This window comes from Chiloscyllium plagiosum, unplaced genomic scaffold (genome assembly GCF_037043375.1).
Source record: "Chiloscyllium plagiosum isolate Xiang-an unplaced genomic scaffold, Cpla_swu_hap1 HiC_scaffold_5, whole genome shotgun sequence".
NCBI lineage: Eukaryota > Metazoa > Chordata > Chondrichthyes > Orectolobiformes > Hemiscylliidae > Chiloscyllium > Chiloscyllium plagiosum.
In genome coordinates this window covers 47,574,098-47,588,643 of record NW_028270143.1, presented here as the reverse complement: position 1 = coordinate 47,588,643, position 14,546 = coordinate 47,574,098, and the positions used below count along the sequence as shown (strand labels likewise).

The 14,546-nt window shown below is 41.7% G+C and overlaps 1 protein-coding gene across 2 annotated transcripts in view; it reads left to right on the top strand.

Annotated features, from left to right (window-relative positions):
- The window catches only part of col1a2 (collagen, type I, alpha 2), a 51,046-nt gene extending 48,500 nt beyond the window's left edge, over positions 1 to 2,546 (top strand). For both annotated transcript variants that reach the window (XM_043689936.2, XM_043689937.2), the window contains exon 52: positions 1,559 to 2,546. In XM_043689936.2, coding sequence (XP_043545871.1) covers positions 1,559 to 1,705 — 147 coding nt within the window. In that variant the 3' untranslated portion in view covers positions 1,706 to 2,546. The remainder of the gene's footprint in view (positions 1 to 1,558) is intronic.
- Positions 2,547 to 14,546: the final 12,000 nt, after the last annotated feature.

The window sequence follows — 14,546 nt, the reverse complement described above, 5'->3', positions numbered from 1 at the left end:
ACAATCTCCAGAAGACAAATTGTAAACACTAGTGCAGCCTTTTTCACTGGTGGATACTTTTCCATGCCCCTAACCAATGGTCCTGTAAATGCAATTCAATAGCATAGAAAGTAGCATACAGATTCTATTCCAAATTAAATATTGCATGGTTTACATGCATGTGGCATAATGGCATTGAAAAAACTGATCTTTACAGAGTTTTATAGGGAACGTAACTGAACTCAGAACTTCCAGTAAAGGTTCTAAAAGTAGGATACTGCTGTTCTTTTTCCTACACTGATTAACTTCTTTTTTGGTCTCTTAATAAAATCATCCTTTAAAGCAATTTAATTGAACAATGAAAATTTGAACTTAAAGTCACAACTATTTCAATATTCATCTCAATCACAAACTTCTCACTACATCTACACATCTGTTCTTTTCATCCAGTTGCATTAATCAAAGCACTTGCAGTGAAACCTATACATTAAACTCTGCTCCTTCTTAATGTCCCATTGCTCTGAGCTTTTTTTATCATCTAATCATGGAAATTGTGGGAGTATCTTCACAGAGATCTGTATGGCAAATTAAAACGAAAATCAAATGTTGTGCATTTTCTGCATTCATTAAATATATGCTGTAAAACAAAGCATCCTAATCACACAAAGAAACTGCAAAATATAAAACTGTGTATAAGCAAACTTGTACCTATATTAGCATGCTGTTGGTACCACCAATAATAAACACCCTAAGTGAAAATGATCTACATGTATGTTTGAAACCTTTGATAGATTAATAGCACGAAAGTGCAGTAGGACTTTGTAACTTTTAGAAGGATATTTTAAATACATTTCTCTACCTATTCCATTATATCTTGAATAAGGAACAAGACAGTGGCACAGTGGTTAGCACTGCTGCCTTCACAGCAGCAGGGACCTGCATTCAATTCTAGCCTTGGGTGATGTGGAATTTCTACATTCTCCCCATGCTGGTTTCTGCTGAATGTTCTGGTTTCCTCCCACAGTCCGAAGATTAGGTAGACTGGCCAAGATAAGATGGGGTGAGGGCATGAATTTGGATGTGATGCTCTTTAGAGGGTTGTTGCAGACTCAAAGGACTGACTGGCCCCTTTCTGCGCAGTAGAGATTCTATGTAAATTAAACCAAATATGTCAATAAAATACTCCTTCCAAATATGTACCTAATGATTTTGCTGTGATTTTAATATCAGAAGTAGAGAAAGGAGCGCCAAAATAAATGTCAACTGCCATCTCCTTTCTCCTCTACATTGCCACTCTCCTTCTCTATACCACCACAACCCCTGACCCAGTCTTGGCAATTTCAGCTCCTAGATCCCAACTGCACGTGCTTGATCAGTTACTCATTCAAATCCAACAACAGTTGCAGCAGTATGGGAGTGGAATCTCAGATGAGCAGCAATAAATTCATTCCTTTCTAATCTGTTTAATTTAGAATGCAAAAGAAACCCTACCAATTACAACCCATGTCATCTTTATCTTTTTATCAAGCAGAAATGCATGCCGTCTAATTAACCCTTTATTCTGTTTCACTTGTAACAGAAACATTCTGGTGAATGGAGTAAGACAGTCATTGAATACAGAACACAGAGAACATCTCGCTTGCCATTTATGGACATTGCACCTATGGATATTGGTGGCCCTGAACAAGAATTTGGTTTGGACATTGGCCCAGTCTGTTTCAAATAAATGAACTTGAGCTAAATTAGAATACTCTCCGCATTTTTTCTTTTATTTTTTACTGAATGCTGATTCATTCCATGTCTTCTGCTCATCCACTTGCTTAAGTTCTGGGCTTAAAGAGAAGTAGGAAGTCCAAAATAAAAAATGAACATTGTTTTCTCCATGCAATTTTAATGCAGTTCCCAACAACTTGGAAATTTCAAGAGATTATTGCAGGTGAAATCTTGCCCTGAAGGTTTAAATCACGAATAATGGAAAGTAAATAAAAGAACGTGAAAATGAGTGTCATCTGTAGTCTTGAATATTTTTCAAAGAGGAAGTTTAAAACCACAGCTTCCCAAGGTTTAAACTACCTCATATACTTAATTTAAAGTATTAAACACATAATTTCTTTCTCAACGTTAACTGTGGTACTTGGGGTTCAAATCATTTTGTAAAGGTGCTAAGTGGTATTGAATTGTGCAGATACCGTACTTGAAGTACTGACTGTGGTGCTAAATGAATGTCCCATGCCATCATTGAGACTGTCACAATGTGAGGCCACATCTCCAGTGCTGTATAAAGTTGTACAGTAGTTTTATTTCTTAGTAAACTCCATTCATTATTACCACGGAATCCTCTTGTCTCTTCCCAAACTAAACATGTGGATAACTTCCTTGCCATTTCCATCTCATTACTTCAGGTGTTCATGCTTTTAGCCATGCACTTTCACTCCAACTGAATGGAAAAAGGAGGCGACAGTTCTAAAATCAAAATAATAAAAACTAAAAATGTTCCTATTTTGTATATGTGACAAGTGAGATGTTTTAATAATTGTGAAATAAAGCATGAAAATGTTCTGAAGTAACTTGTTTCATGACTGTGGTTCATGTTACAACTTTGTAAAATGGAAGTACCCTCAGTCTCTACTTTCCATATAGACAGAGGTGTAGATTGTTCGGATGTCGCCACCTTTCTCATATAGAGACCTAAGATCGTCTTCAATCCAGGGACTGGCAATAAACGCCTGGTGTTGCCAGTACCTGCCTGAAGTCACACTTTTGTGTAACTCACATTGGTATTCAATGTAAATTTGCTTTAAGGAGTAGAGAAAGAAATGAATACAGTAAAACATCCATTGTGAAATTGGGATGGGGAACAACCATTGTTTGGGAACAATGGATGTAATTTGGGGACCACCATTACAAGCAATTTGTCAACTCATTCTGCTCCCACAAACTGTGCTGCAGCCCATCTTATTAAAGGACAAACTGGACAAATCCTTTAATAAAAGCAAAACACTGCACAAGCTGGAGATCTGAAATAAAACCCACAAATGCTGGAGAATTCACCAGGTCTGGCAGCATCTGTGGAGAGGGAAAAGGTTACCTTTTCATATCAAGTAAAAAACTTTTCATTTTAAAAATCTTTTACCTGTCTCTGAATGAGCAGATAGTTTATTTACGTTTGGAAGTAAGCAGCCTGAAACCTCTTATTGGTCCTTGCTAAAACTTTGGCTCTGTCCCTCCTACCCACATCCTCACAGCAACTGGATTGTCTTGATAGCTTCTTTACTGTAATTACCCCAGCTCCTGATCCTGAAATCTGAACCGTGTTTCAGGCTCTGGCCTTACTATTTCCCCCTGCTCCCAACCTGACCTTTTAGGAACCTGCCTCAACAGCACTTTCAACCTTTCCAATTGTTCTTGCAAAGTGTGCAATTTTCCTACCTGATCCCCAGTCAGAGTCCTCAGCATCCAATTCAACACAATGCCAAAATACTTGCAATCTTGCTACATGCTCCCCCCTCCCTGATGTAACCCCAATCATAGACTCTAAGACTGACTCATTCCTCCTCAGGCTCCCCATGATATAACCCAAACAATTATCTATAAACTGATGCATGCTCTCACTACAATATGATTAGATCCAAGGCCCAAAATCAGGCATCCTAAAAGTGCAGGCTGTTAAGGCAGTGAAAGTAAAATGTCAAAATAGATGGACTCAAACTACTAGCCCATGATTTTTAAAATGAGACATTGAAAATGCAACTGAATCCATGGTGGCTCAGTGGTTAGTACTGCTGCCTCACAGCACAAAGGTCCCAGGTTCGATTCCAATGTCGGGTGACTGTCTGTGTGGAGTTTGCACATTCTCCCCGTGTCTGCGTGGTTTTCCTCCGGGTGCTCCAGTTTCCTCCCACAGTCCAAAGATGTGCAGGCCAGGTGAATTAGCCATGCTAAGTTGCCCTGAGTGTTAGGTAAATTTGTCAGAGGGAAATGGGTCTGTGTGGGTTACTCTTTGGAGGGTCGGTGTGGACTGGTTGGGCTGAAGGGCCTGTTTCCACACGGTTAAGTAATCTAATCATGTAAGTAACTTAATCATGAATGATTATGAACAAAACACAAAGGAAGCAATGCTATCTCTGAATATTTGAATGAATTTGCAACAATTCTTGTTCAATAGTTCATCAGAGCTCCATAGATTAGAGAAATTTGCATTCTTAAGTGCGTATATGTTATGTTTCCCAATCTATGATCCTTCAGTCAATTTCCAATCTTAAGGCAAAGTGATACTAATGTTCCACTACACCATGTTCCTGCCCTCTGCAATTTTCTGTGCCAGTCATTTCACTTTGCTAATTGCCTACATATATACAGAAATCTTCCAAATTCCTTCTACCACCCCATTCATCTTCTATACATTTAAAAATCTTCTATGTTTCCTATTTGCTAGATACAGCAACTTGCATTTATATAGCATCTTAAGTATTCAAGGTGCCTCATAAACACAAGGATTAACTGTAAAAAACAAAATACTAAATGATACAAATATGGAATAAAAGCAAAACCTACTGAGATAATCAAGCAGGTCTGGCAGCATCTGCGGAGAAAGAAAGAATTAATGTTTAAGATTCATGAATAAATTAAACTCAAGCCATTTCTAAAATAAAAAATTCAATCATGGCAATTTTATCTGTGTCCAGATGAGAATACAGTCTCCTGTTTCTTAAGCCTATTATAGGCCTTTTCTGAAACCTGTGATGTATTTCCTGTTTTTAAAATTAAGAGCATTGGATGTGGATTCTCAGTAATGCCAGGTAAAATCAGCAGCAATCATATAAGCTGCTGGTTTTGTATTAACTTTGATGTTGTCATTAATTTCAGTGAACAGAGGAAATATCATCTAATGTTTTTCTTAAAGGTATTGAATCCTTACTAGAATAAAGTTCTGCTGGCATTGCAAACCTTACCAAGTTCATTAATCATTTATGATATATGACCACAGAGTAGGTCACAATTTAACCTGGTTCTGTCTTTGCGATGACCACACGTTCACACTTCCAGTAAGGGTAATTACTAACTTGATTTAAGATTATTGTTTGGAATTTTCTTTGTAGTGAAACATTAAATTTTAATGCTGTACATCTCACCCAATAGTGGGAAGGCAAGAGTCAGGTGAGGAGTTTGAATTATAACAAATTAGATCTCATCTACAGACTGCATTCCTGGACATCATAGTATTCACAACTAATGCAGTGACTCAGCATCTGGATAAGGATCACAGTGGAAAACAGAAAGGCTTTAACCTATTTAAAATTCAAAGTCAACCACCAAAGTTGTCTCATCGCTGCAATGTAATTTTAATGTTCATGAAAGGGTAACCCTGATTACCCATTGCTTGGCAACAGAAACACGGAGAATTTGACTGATCAGAAGGTATCAAGTAGAAATGCTGATCTCTGAGGGTTTTCAATGGGTTCTCAGCCTTCCCAAACTTCAGCATTCCCTCAATCTTGTGAAATCCCCAGTCGCAGCGTTCCCTGATCTCTCATTAAGAAGGCTGACCTTCCCTTCCCACCATGACAACTGGGAATCCCATCCACTGACTGGAACCTGTTTCTATCACTGGATTCTTAATCCTGTCTGCTAACCATGCAGTCAGTAAGGTTCAATTCTGCAAATGCTTATTCAGTTGAAGCTCTGCTGTTAGGTTTGACAGAGCATCCATGCCATCCATCTTGCATGGTTCATTGGTTGCCCATGGGACCCCATTTGGACCATTCCCATTTGCAACATTCCTTCCCCATGCCCATAAAATTCAAGCTATCAGTCTACCGAACTGTCCTCCCATCCAAACTGTTGTCATGATGTAGTTGAGCACCCCTGTCTGTTAGTCACCAGGAATAACCCTCACTAAGCTTTAGAACTGCTGCCCAAAAGCAGACAGTGGTGTTAAAAATAATAAATGCTGCCCACATTTCATGTCGGTTGACAAGACAATATCCCAGCAGGAGATATGTCACAACGGTTCCCAGGTTAGTTGTAAAGTATTAGTTATAATCATAGAATCATAGATACATACAGCAAGGACACAGACCCTTCGGTCCAACTCGTCCATGCCAACCAGATATCCTAACCTAATCTAGTCCAATTAGCCAGCATTTGGTCCATATCCCTCTAAACCCTACCTATTCATATACCCATCCAGAGGCCTTCTAAATGTTGTAATTATACCAGCATCCACTACTTTCTATGGCAGCTTATTCCATACACGCATCACCCTCTATGTGAAAATGTTGCCCTTAGGTCCCTTTTAAATTTTTCCCCTCTCACCCTAAACTTATACCCTCTAGTTCTGGACACTCTCAACCCAGGGAAAAAGACCTTGTCTATTTATCCTCATGATTTTACAAACCTCTACAGGGTCACCACTCAGCTCCATGGAAAACAGTCCCTGCCTATTCACCCTCTCCTTATAGGTCAAGCCCTCAAATCCTGGTAACATCCTTGTAAATATTTTCTGAACCCTTTCAAGTTTCACAACATTCTTCCGATAGGAGGGAGACCAGCACTGCACGCAACATTCCAAAAGTGACCTAATCAATGTCCTGTACAGCTGCACATGACCTCCCACCTTGTGTACTCAGTGCACTGATCAATAAAAGAAAGAATACCAAACACCTTCTTCACTATCCTATGCACCTGTGACTCCGCTTTCTTGGCATCCTAGGAACAATTCATTCATTGCACTTGCTCTGTGGTAATAATATATTTCTTGAGATAAAGAGACTAAAACTGCACACAAGTATTTCAAGTGCAATCTAACCTGGCGCCTAAATGTGGGAATGTTCAGCATTTGTATTGATCCCTATCCAGTTTGAACTCGGGGGTGTGTGTGGAGGCTGGATGGGATAACTGAGGAGTTGAGGGCACAGTCCAGTGTATTTATGATCAATTTGGTCCAGTAAACTAGTGGAAGGAAGGAAGAGACACAGTGGAAACAGCTGATCAGATTGTCTCAATCTTAGTAACAAAGAAGCTTCATGAGCTCCTTGCACTTGTGATTGGACATGAGAATGAAGGGGAAAGGGAGAATTCTTCAGAAGAAACGAATGTGTGAGACAAACAGGCCCCAATGTACATATTTCTGCCTATGATGTGATTAATACCAAGAGTCCAATCACTGCAATTTCTTATGAACTTGCTAGTGTCTCAGAAGAGTAGATGAATGACCAAATCTCTTCCCAAATTCTGAGCACCTGAACAGTCTCTCCCCAGCATGAACTTGTTGGTGGCTGTTAGAAACTCCTCCGACATTTGCAGCACATATCTTCCTCTTCCCAGTTAAATGTGCTGGTGTCTAAGGAAGGCACATATCTGACTGAATCTCTTCCCAAACACAGAGTAGGAAGCTGCCTCTCCCCAGCGTGAGTGTGCTAATGTACAGTCAAGTCCGATGATTGCTTGAACCCAGTCCTACAGTAAATTAATAGTCTCCCAGTGAGAACATGCTGATCAAGTCCCCAGAACTTTTATAGTACTGCCCAAAGTCTGCGCATTTAAATGATCTCTCATTATTTGCTGTTAAAAGATGTAAAACTGTGTAACAAGGGAGAGACACCAGTAAAATGTAAAACACCCATCACTGTGTTAATATTTGTAATTAATAAGCAATACAGCAGATTACATGTCTTTAAGTTGATTTGTTTTGTTCACCCATCTATTGACATAGCAAGAGATAAATCAATAAAATTTTAAAAATGTATAGAAACAATATTTCATGTGAGGCAATATACAGCAGTAATGCAGTGTCACAATGATGATAAATTCTTCTTAGAAAATAGCAAAACATTAGCAGTAAACATTGCATCTTCAAAACACAGAATTGCCATAACAGTAATTGTTTCCACTGGCTTTTATTTGTATCATCGATATTCACAGGTGAGGTGCCGGAAGACTGGAGGTTGGCTAACGTAGTGCCAAGTTGTTGGAGGGAATCCTGAGGGACAGGATGTACATGTATTTGGAAACGAAAGGACTGATTAGGGACAGTCAACATGACTTTGTGCGTAGAAAATCATGTCTCACAAACTTGATTGAGTTTTTTGAAGAAGTAAGAAAGAGGATTGATGAGGGCAGAGCGGTGAACGTGATCTATATGGACTTCAGTAAGGTGTTCGACAAGGTTTCCCATGGCAGACTGGTTAGCAAGGTTAGATCTCATGGAATACAGGAAGAACTACCCATTTGGATATAGAACTGGATCAATGGTAGAAGACAGAGGATGGTGGTGGAGGGTTGTTTTTCAGACTGGAAGCCTGTGACCAGTGGAGTGTCACAAGGATCAGTGCTGGGTCCACTGCTTTTCATCATTTATATAAATAATTTGGATGTTTGCAGATGACACCACAACTGGAGGTGTAGTGGGCAGCAAAGAAGGTCACCTCAGATTATAAAGGGAACTTGATCAGATGAGCCAATGGGCTGAGGGGTGGCAGATGGAGTTTAGTTTAGGTAAATGCGAGGTGCTATATTTTGGAAAGCAAATTTTAACAGGACTTGTACACTTAATGGTAAGGTCCATGGGAGTGTTGCTGAACAAAGAGACCTTGGAGTGCAGGTTCATAGCTCGTTGAAAGTGGATTCACAGGTAGATAGGATAGTGAGGAAGGCGTTTGGTATGTTTTCCTTTATTGGTCAGAGTACTGAGTACAGGAGTTGGGAGGTCATGTTGCAGCTGTACAGGATGTTGGTTGGGCCAGTTTTGGAATATTGCTTGCAATTCTGGTCTCCTTCCTATCAGAAGGATGTTGTGAAACTTGAAACGGTTCAGAAAAGACTTACAAGGATGTTGCCAGTGTTGAAGGGTTTGAGCTATAGGGAGAAGTTGAATAGGCTGGTGCTGTTTTCCCTGTAGCAAAGGAGGCTGAGGGGTGACCTTATAGAGGTTTATAAAATCATGAGGGACATAGATAGGGTAAATAGACAAGGTCTTTTCCCTGGGATGGGAGACACCAGAAAGAGGGCATAAGTTTAGGGTGAGAGGGGAAAGATATAAAAGAGACCTAAGGGACAACCTTTTCAGCAGAGGATGGTACGTGTATGGAATGGGCTGCCAGAGGAAGTGGTGGAGGCTGGTACAATTGCAACATTTAAAAGGCATCTGGATGGGTATATGACTAGGAAAGGATTGGAGCTATATGGGCCGGTGCTGGCAGGTGGGACTAGATTGGGTTGGGATATCTGGTTGGCATGAACGGGTTGGATTGAAGGGTCTGTTTCCATGCTGTACATCCTTATGACTCTTTGGCTCTAGAATCAAAGAAACCCTGAGGACAAGATGACATGGCAGATATCAGCTCTCGAGGCTGTTACCACCTGAAGAAGATGATGAGTTTTGGCCAAGACCCTCTGGATGCAAGAGGCTACGGTCTGGTATATGCTACCAGTATCTAAGGCAGAGCTGGAGGAACCGGACCCAGTGCAAACATGTCCCAGGAGAAGCTACAGGAAAAATAATGGGCCGATGTCCCAGGATTTACAGGGGGAGAGCTTTAGTGATTGGAATGAGGTCAGCCAGGTGGACCTCATAGAATATGAGGTAAAAACAATGACTGCAGATGCTGGAAACCAGATTCTGGATTAGTGGTGCTGGAAGAGCACAGCAGTTCAGGCAGCATCCAAGGAGCTTCGAAATCGACATTTCGGGCAAAAGCCCTTCATCAGGAATAAAGGCAGTGAGCCTGAAGCGTGAAGAGATAAGCTAAAGGAGGGTGGGGGTGGGGAGAAAGTAGCATAGAGTACAATAGGTCAGTGGGGGAGGGGATGAAGGTGATAGGTCAGGGAGGAGAGGGTGGAGTGAATAGGTGGAAAAGGAGATAGGCAGGTAGGACAAGTCCGGACAAGTCATGGGGACAGTGCTGAGCTGGAAGTTTAGAACTAGGGTGAGGTGGGGGAAGGGGAAATGAGGAAACTGTTGAAGTCCACATTGATGCCCTGGGGTTGAAGTGTTCCGAGGCGGAAGATGAGGCGTTCTTCCTCCAGGCATCTGGTGGTGAGGGAGCGGCGGTGAAGGAGGCCCAGGACCTCCATGTCCTCGGCAGAGTGGGAGGGGGAGTTGAAATGTTGGACCACGGGACGGTGTGGTTGATTGGTGCGGGTGTCCCGGAGATGTTCCCTAAAGCACTCTGCTAGGAGGCGCCCAGTCTCCCCAATGTAGAGGAGACCACATCGGGAGCAACGGATACAATAAATGATATTAGTGGATGTGCAAGTAAAACTTTGATGGATGTGGAAGGCTCCTTTAGGATCTTGGATAGAGGTGAGGGAGGAGGTGTGGGCACAGGTTTTACAGTTCCTGCGGTGGCAGGGGAAAGTGCCAGGATGGGAGGGTGGGTTGTAGGGGTCGTGGACCTGACCAGGTAGTCACGGAGGGAACGGTCTTTGCGGAAGGCGGAAAGGGGTGGGGAGGGAAATATATCCCTGGTGGTGGGGTCTGTTTGGAGGTGGCGGAAATGTCAGCGGATGATTTGGTGTATGCGAAGGTTGGTAGGGTGGAAGGTAAGCACCAGGGGCGTTCTGTCCTTGTTACGTTTGGAGGGGTGGGATGTGAGTTCCTTGATTGGGGCTGTTAGTGCTGTCTAATCAGGGAGCCCTGGCTGACAGATATAAACAGAAATGTCCAGGTTTCTGCTCACTCTCGGAGCTAGCTCTGAACAAGTTGGGTGAATGTCGTGTACTATTCACATGTAAATAAAAAGTGACTTGGTGATAGGATATTGGCATTCCTGGAGTTATCTCAGTAAGCTCAATTTCAATATTAATGTTATTTACAAATGAAACAATTATTTGATTAAGAATTTATTTTTACCGTGAGAACTTTGATGTAATTAACCTTACCTGGTTCCATTCCCAGGCATTCCCTGTGCACTCCCAGGCAGAGCCAGGCAATCTCTTGCAATGCCCTCATTAGCACTTCAGTATTGTTCCCTCCAAAGTCTCTTCAGGACCTTTCCTTGGTCATCTCCTGTTTCACATCTACATACTGCTCCACAATACTATCTACTGAAAACATGTTTCTGACATGTACACTGATGACTGCAAGCCTTACCTTACTGTCACATCTTTTGACTCAATTATCGATTCTGAACCATTGCACAGCTGGCAGAATCTTGCAGGTACAACAGCACTCTCGAGCGCTGGGTGCAGAGCTGGCAAGTCTTCCACAAAGCCTCTGTATGGGAAGGTCAGCTGCAACTTGTACCATTCAAGATGCAACAAGTAACCGTCAGACCTTCCCCTCCTACTCCCATGATAGTCATAGACCATAGGGGTGTCAGGGAGCTGGGCAAGTGTGGCAGGGATAGTAAACAGAAATCTGCCATCTTTACCAAGTCTGGCCTACATGTGACTCCAGATCCACAGCAACGTGATTCAATCTTAACTGCCCTCCGGACAATTATGGAAGAGCAATAAATACTGGCCTTATCAGCATCCTACAGGACAATTTTCTTTTAAAAAAATCACCATCTTCCTTTGTGCTAGGTATTACTCAACCCAGTGGAGTTAGTTCCCCTGATTCCCATTGACTGTAGTTCTGCTGGTGCTTGTTGATTCTGGATTAGTGGTGCTGGAAGAGCACAGCAGTTCAGGCAGCATCCAAGGAGCTTCTTGTTGATGCCATACTAAGTCGAATGCTGCTTTAATATCATGGACTGTCACTGTCACCCGACCCCTGGAGTTCAGCTCTTTTGTCCATGTGTGGACCAAGTTTGTAATGAGGTTAGGAGCCAAGTGGCCCTGGTGGAACCCAAACTTAGCATTAGTATAAGCGTTGTGTGATTACTTTCAGTGAATTCTTCCATCCCTTTGTTGATGATCATGATTAAATTGATAGGATGATAATTTGCCAGAATAGATTTGATCTGCTTTTTGTGCACAGGAAGGATCTGGATTTTTTTTTTCTTGCCAGGTAGTCGTTAATGTTCTTGTTGAAGTGAAATGGCTCATCCAGATGCACATCTAGTTCTGGAGCACAAGTCTTCAGTGCTATTGTTGGAATGTTCTTACTCTCCAAAGCTTTTGCCCTACCCAGTGTCTTCAGCTGTTTCTTCATATCACATGGAGCAAATCCAATATTTGTGGAATCTCCAACCTCTCCTATTACATGCGGCTGCTACTGTTTGGTATGCAAATAGTCCTGTGTTGTAGTTTCACTGGGTCAACCTTACTTTCAGATATGCCTGATACTGCTTCTGGCTTTGCTTCCTGCACTCTTCATTGAACCAATCTTTATTAGTGACCATATATTTGAACCCCTCAACCTATTCAGTCATATAGATTGTAAATCATTAAGGACAAACACTGATCCCTGTGGCACTTCACTATTTACAACTTGCCAACAAAAAATGACCCTGTTATCCCCACTCTGAGCTTCTGTATGGTTCAGCTTGTAAATGATATCTCCAAAACAAATTGTTGAGATTTAAATGTCAAGGGTTAATTGGACATGGCAATAAGCAATTGAAGGAAAATACAAAAGAAACCATGCTGTGTAAAAGTAACCTGTTTTGGCTGTAAGGTAATCGTAATGAACTTGCTATGACTTGAGAATAGACCATATTGAGGCAATACCTGGATTTGTTTGTGATGACCAAGTACCAAGGAATGCTTGGGAAAGTCCTGAGGAATAGCAAAACAGCACGTAATATCAGATTGAGAATACTATTATTTTGGGGATGTTGCCCAGCCGGAGGGGACCTTTGACTGTCGGACCAGGGTTTGCGGGCTAGTGTTGTGGAAACTAAGATAGAGCTCCAAGTGCCAGCCATCACCCAGAAGTCCCTGACAGGCATTAATCCAATGAGTCTTGCTTGTTGAATATGTCTAAAGAACTTTAAGCTAATAAATTCCAACATTCTTGATGAAGAGCTGATGCTCGAAACGTGACCCTCCTGCTCCTTGGATGCTCCCCGACTGGCACCACATTGTTTGACTCTGATCTTCAGCATTTTCAGTCCTCATTTTCTCCTAGGTATATAACCTTACTGCGGAGCCTCTTCCAAGGATGCCGATCTTGAAGAAGTTCTCCTCCTCCCTCTACAAGAATCTCAGTAAGTCTCTCTCTCACTGCACCCCTAAGATCATCTCCTCTGCCCTGAAGCTCTTCAGTCTCATCCTGAAACAAACATTCCTGATGAAGAGCTGATGCTCAAAACATCAACTCTCCTGCTCCTCAGATGCTGCCAGACCAGGTGTGCTTTTCCAGCACTACACTTTTGACACCAATAAATTCAATCATTAGTTTGCATATATTTAAATTCTATTAACTAACAAATGTTGCTCTGTATTAAAGCACTCGTCTTCTTGGTATTCATTTTCATCACATCATAAAGAAGACACTAGGCACTTTCAGCCTAACAATACAGCTTCCTCTTAGCTAGCCAATCCTCTATCCAAGCTAATGTGCTCCCCTACACCATGTGTTCTTATATTGTGCAGCTGAAAACCCGAGTTCACTGCACCTTCCAGTCCCCCTTTATCCACAATGAATGTTACTCCTCAAAAACCTTAATAGGTTTAGGGTGGCACGGTGGCACAGTGGTTAGTACTGCTGCCTCATAGTGCCAGAGACCCACGTTCAATTCCCATCTCAGGCAACACACTGTGTGGAGTTTACACATTCTCCCTGTGTCTGCGTGGGTTTCCTCTGAGTGCTCCGGTTTCCTCCCACAGTCCAAAAATGTGCAGGCTAGGTGAATTGGCCATGCTAAAATTGTCCGTAGTGTTAGGTGTAGGGGAATGGGTCTGGGTAGGTTGCTCTTCGGAGGGTCGGTGTGGACTTCGTGGGTCGAAGGGCCTGTTTCCACATTGTAAGTAATCTAATCAGGCTAGTTAATCACACATTATTGTCCACAAAATCTTGTTGGCTCTGCCTATTCACATGATGATTTTATAAGTGTCCTGCCATAACATTCTAAATAATGGATTCCAGCACTTTTCTATGACAGATGTTAGACTAACTGGCCTATTATTTCCTTCTTTTTAATGCCTTCCTTTCTTGAATAAAAGTGTTATATTTTCTATTTGCTGATCTGCTGGGTCATTTCATTTGATTATATTTATTTTTATTTAGGTTTAAAACATTCGTCATGGAACCACATTTCTCCTTTTCAAACTGAATATTAATTTCTATAATGCTGTGTTCCCTGTCACCTGGAGGCTCTTTCACCATGAGGTTATTGATTAATCCTGCCTCATTGCCCATTATAAACCTCTCAACCTTCTACACTCCAGTGAAAAATGCCCCGGCCTATCTAGGTCAAGGATATTCTGCTCCCTGCTTAGCATGAAAATTTATTACTCTAAGAAATTGTCTTGAAGGTACAATATAAGCTCATTTCCAGGCTACCTCCAGGCAAACCTACTTCTCCCAACCTACTTGTAGAATAAGATCGCCCATGATTTCTGTGGGACATTTTTTGCAGATGCCGTTAATTTCTTCCTGTATATGCTGTTCTACAATGTAACTGCCACCTTCAGATTATGACTAAAAGTGACTTGTTGTCTTCATTATTTCTTATAGA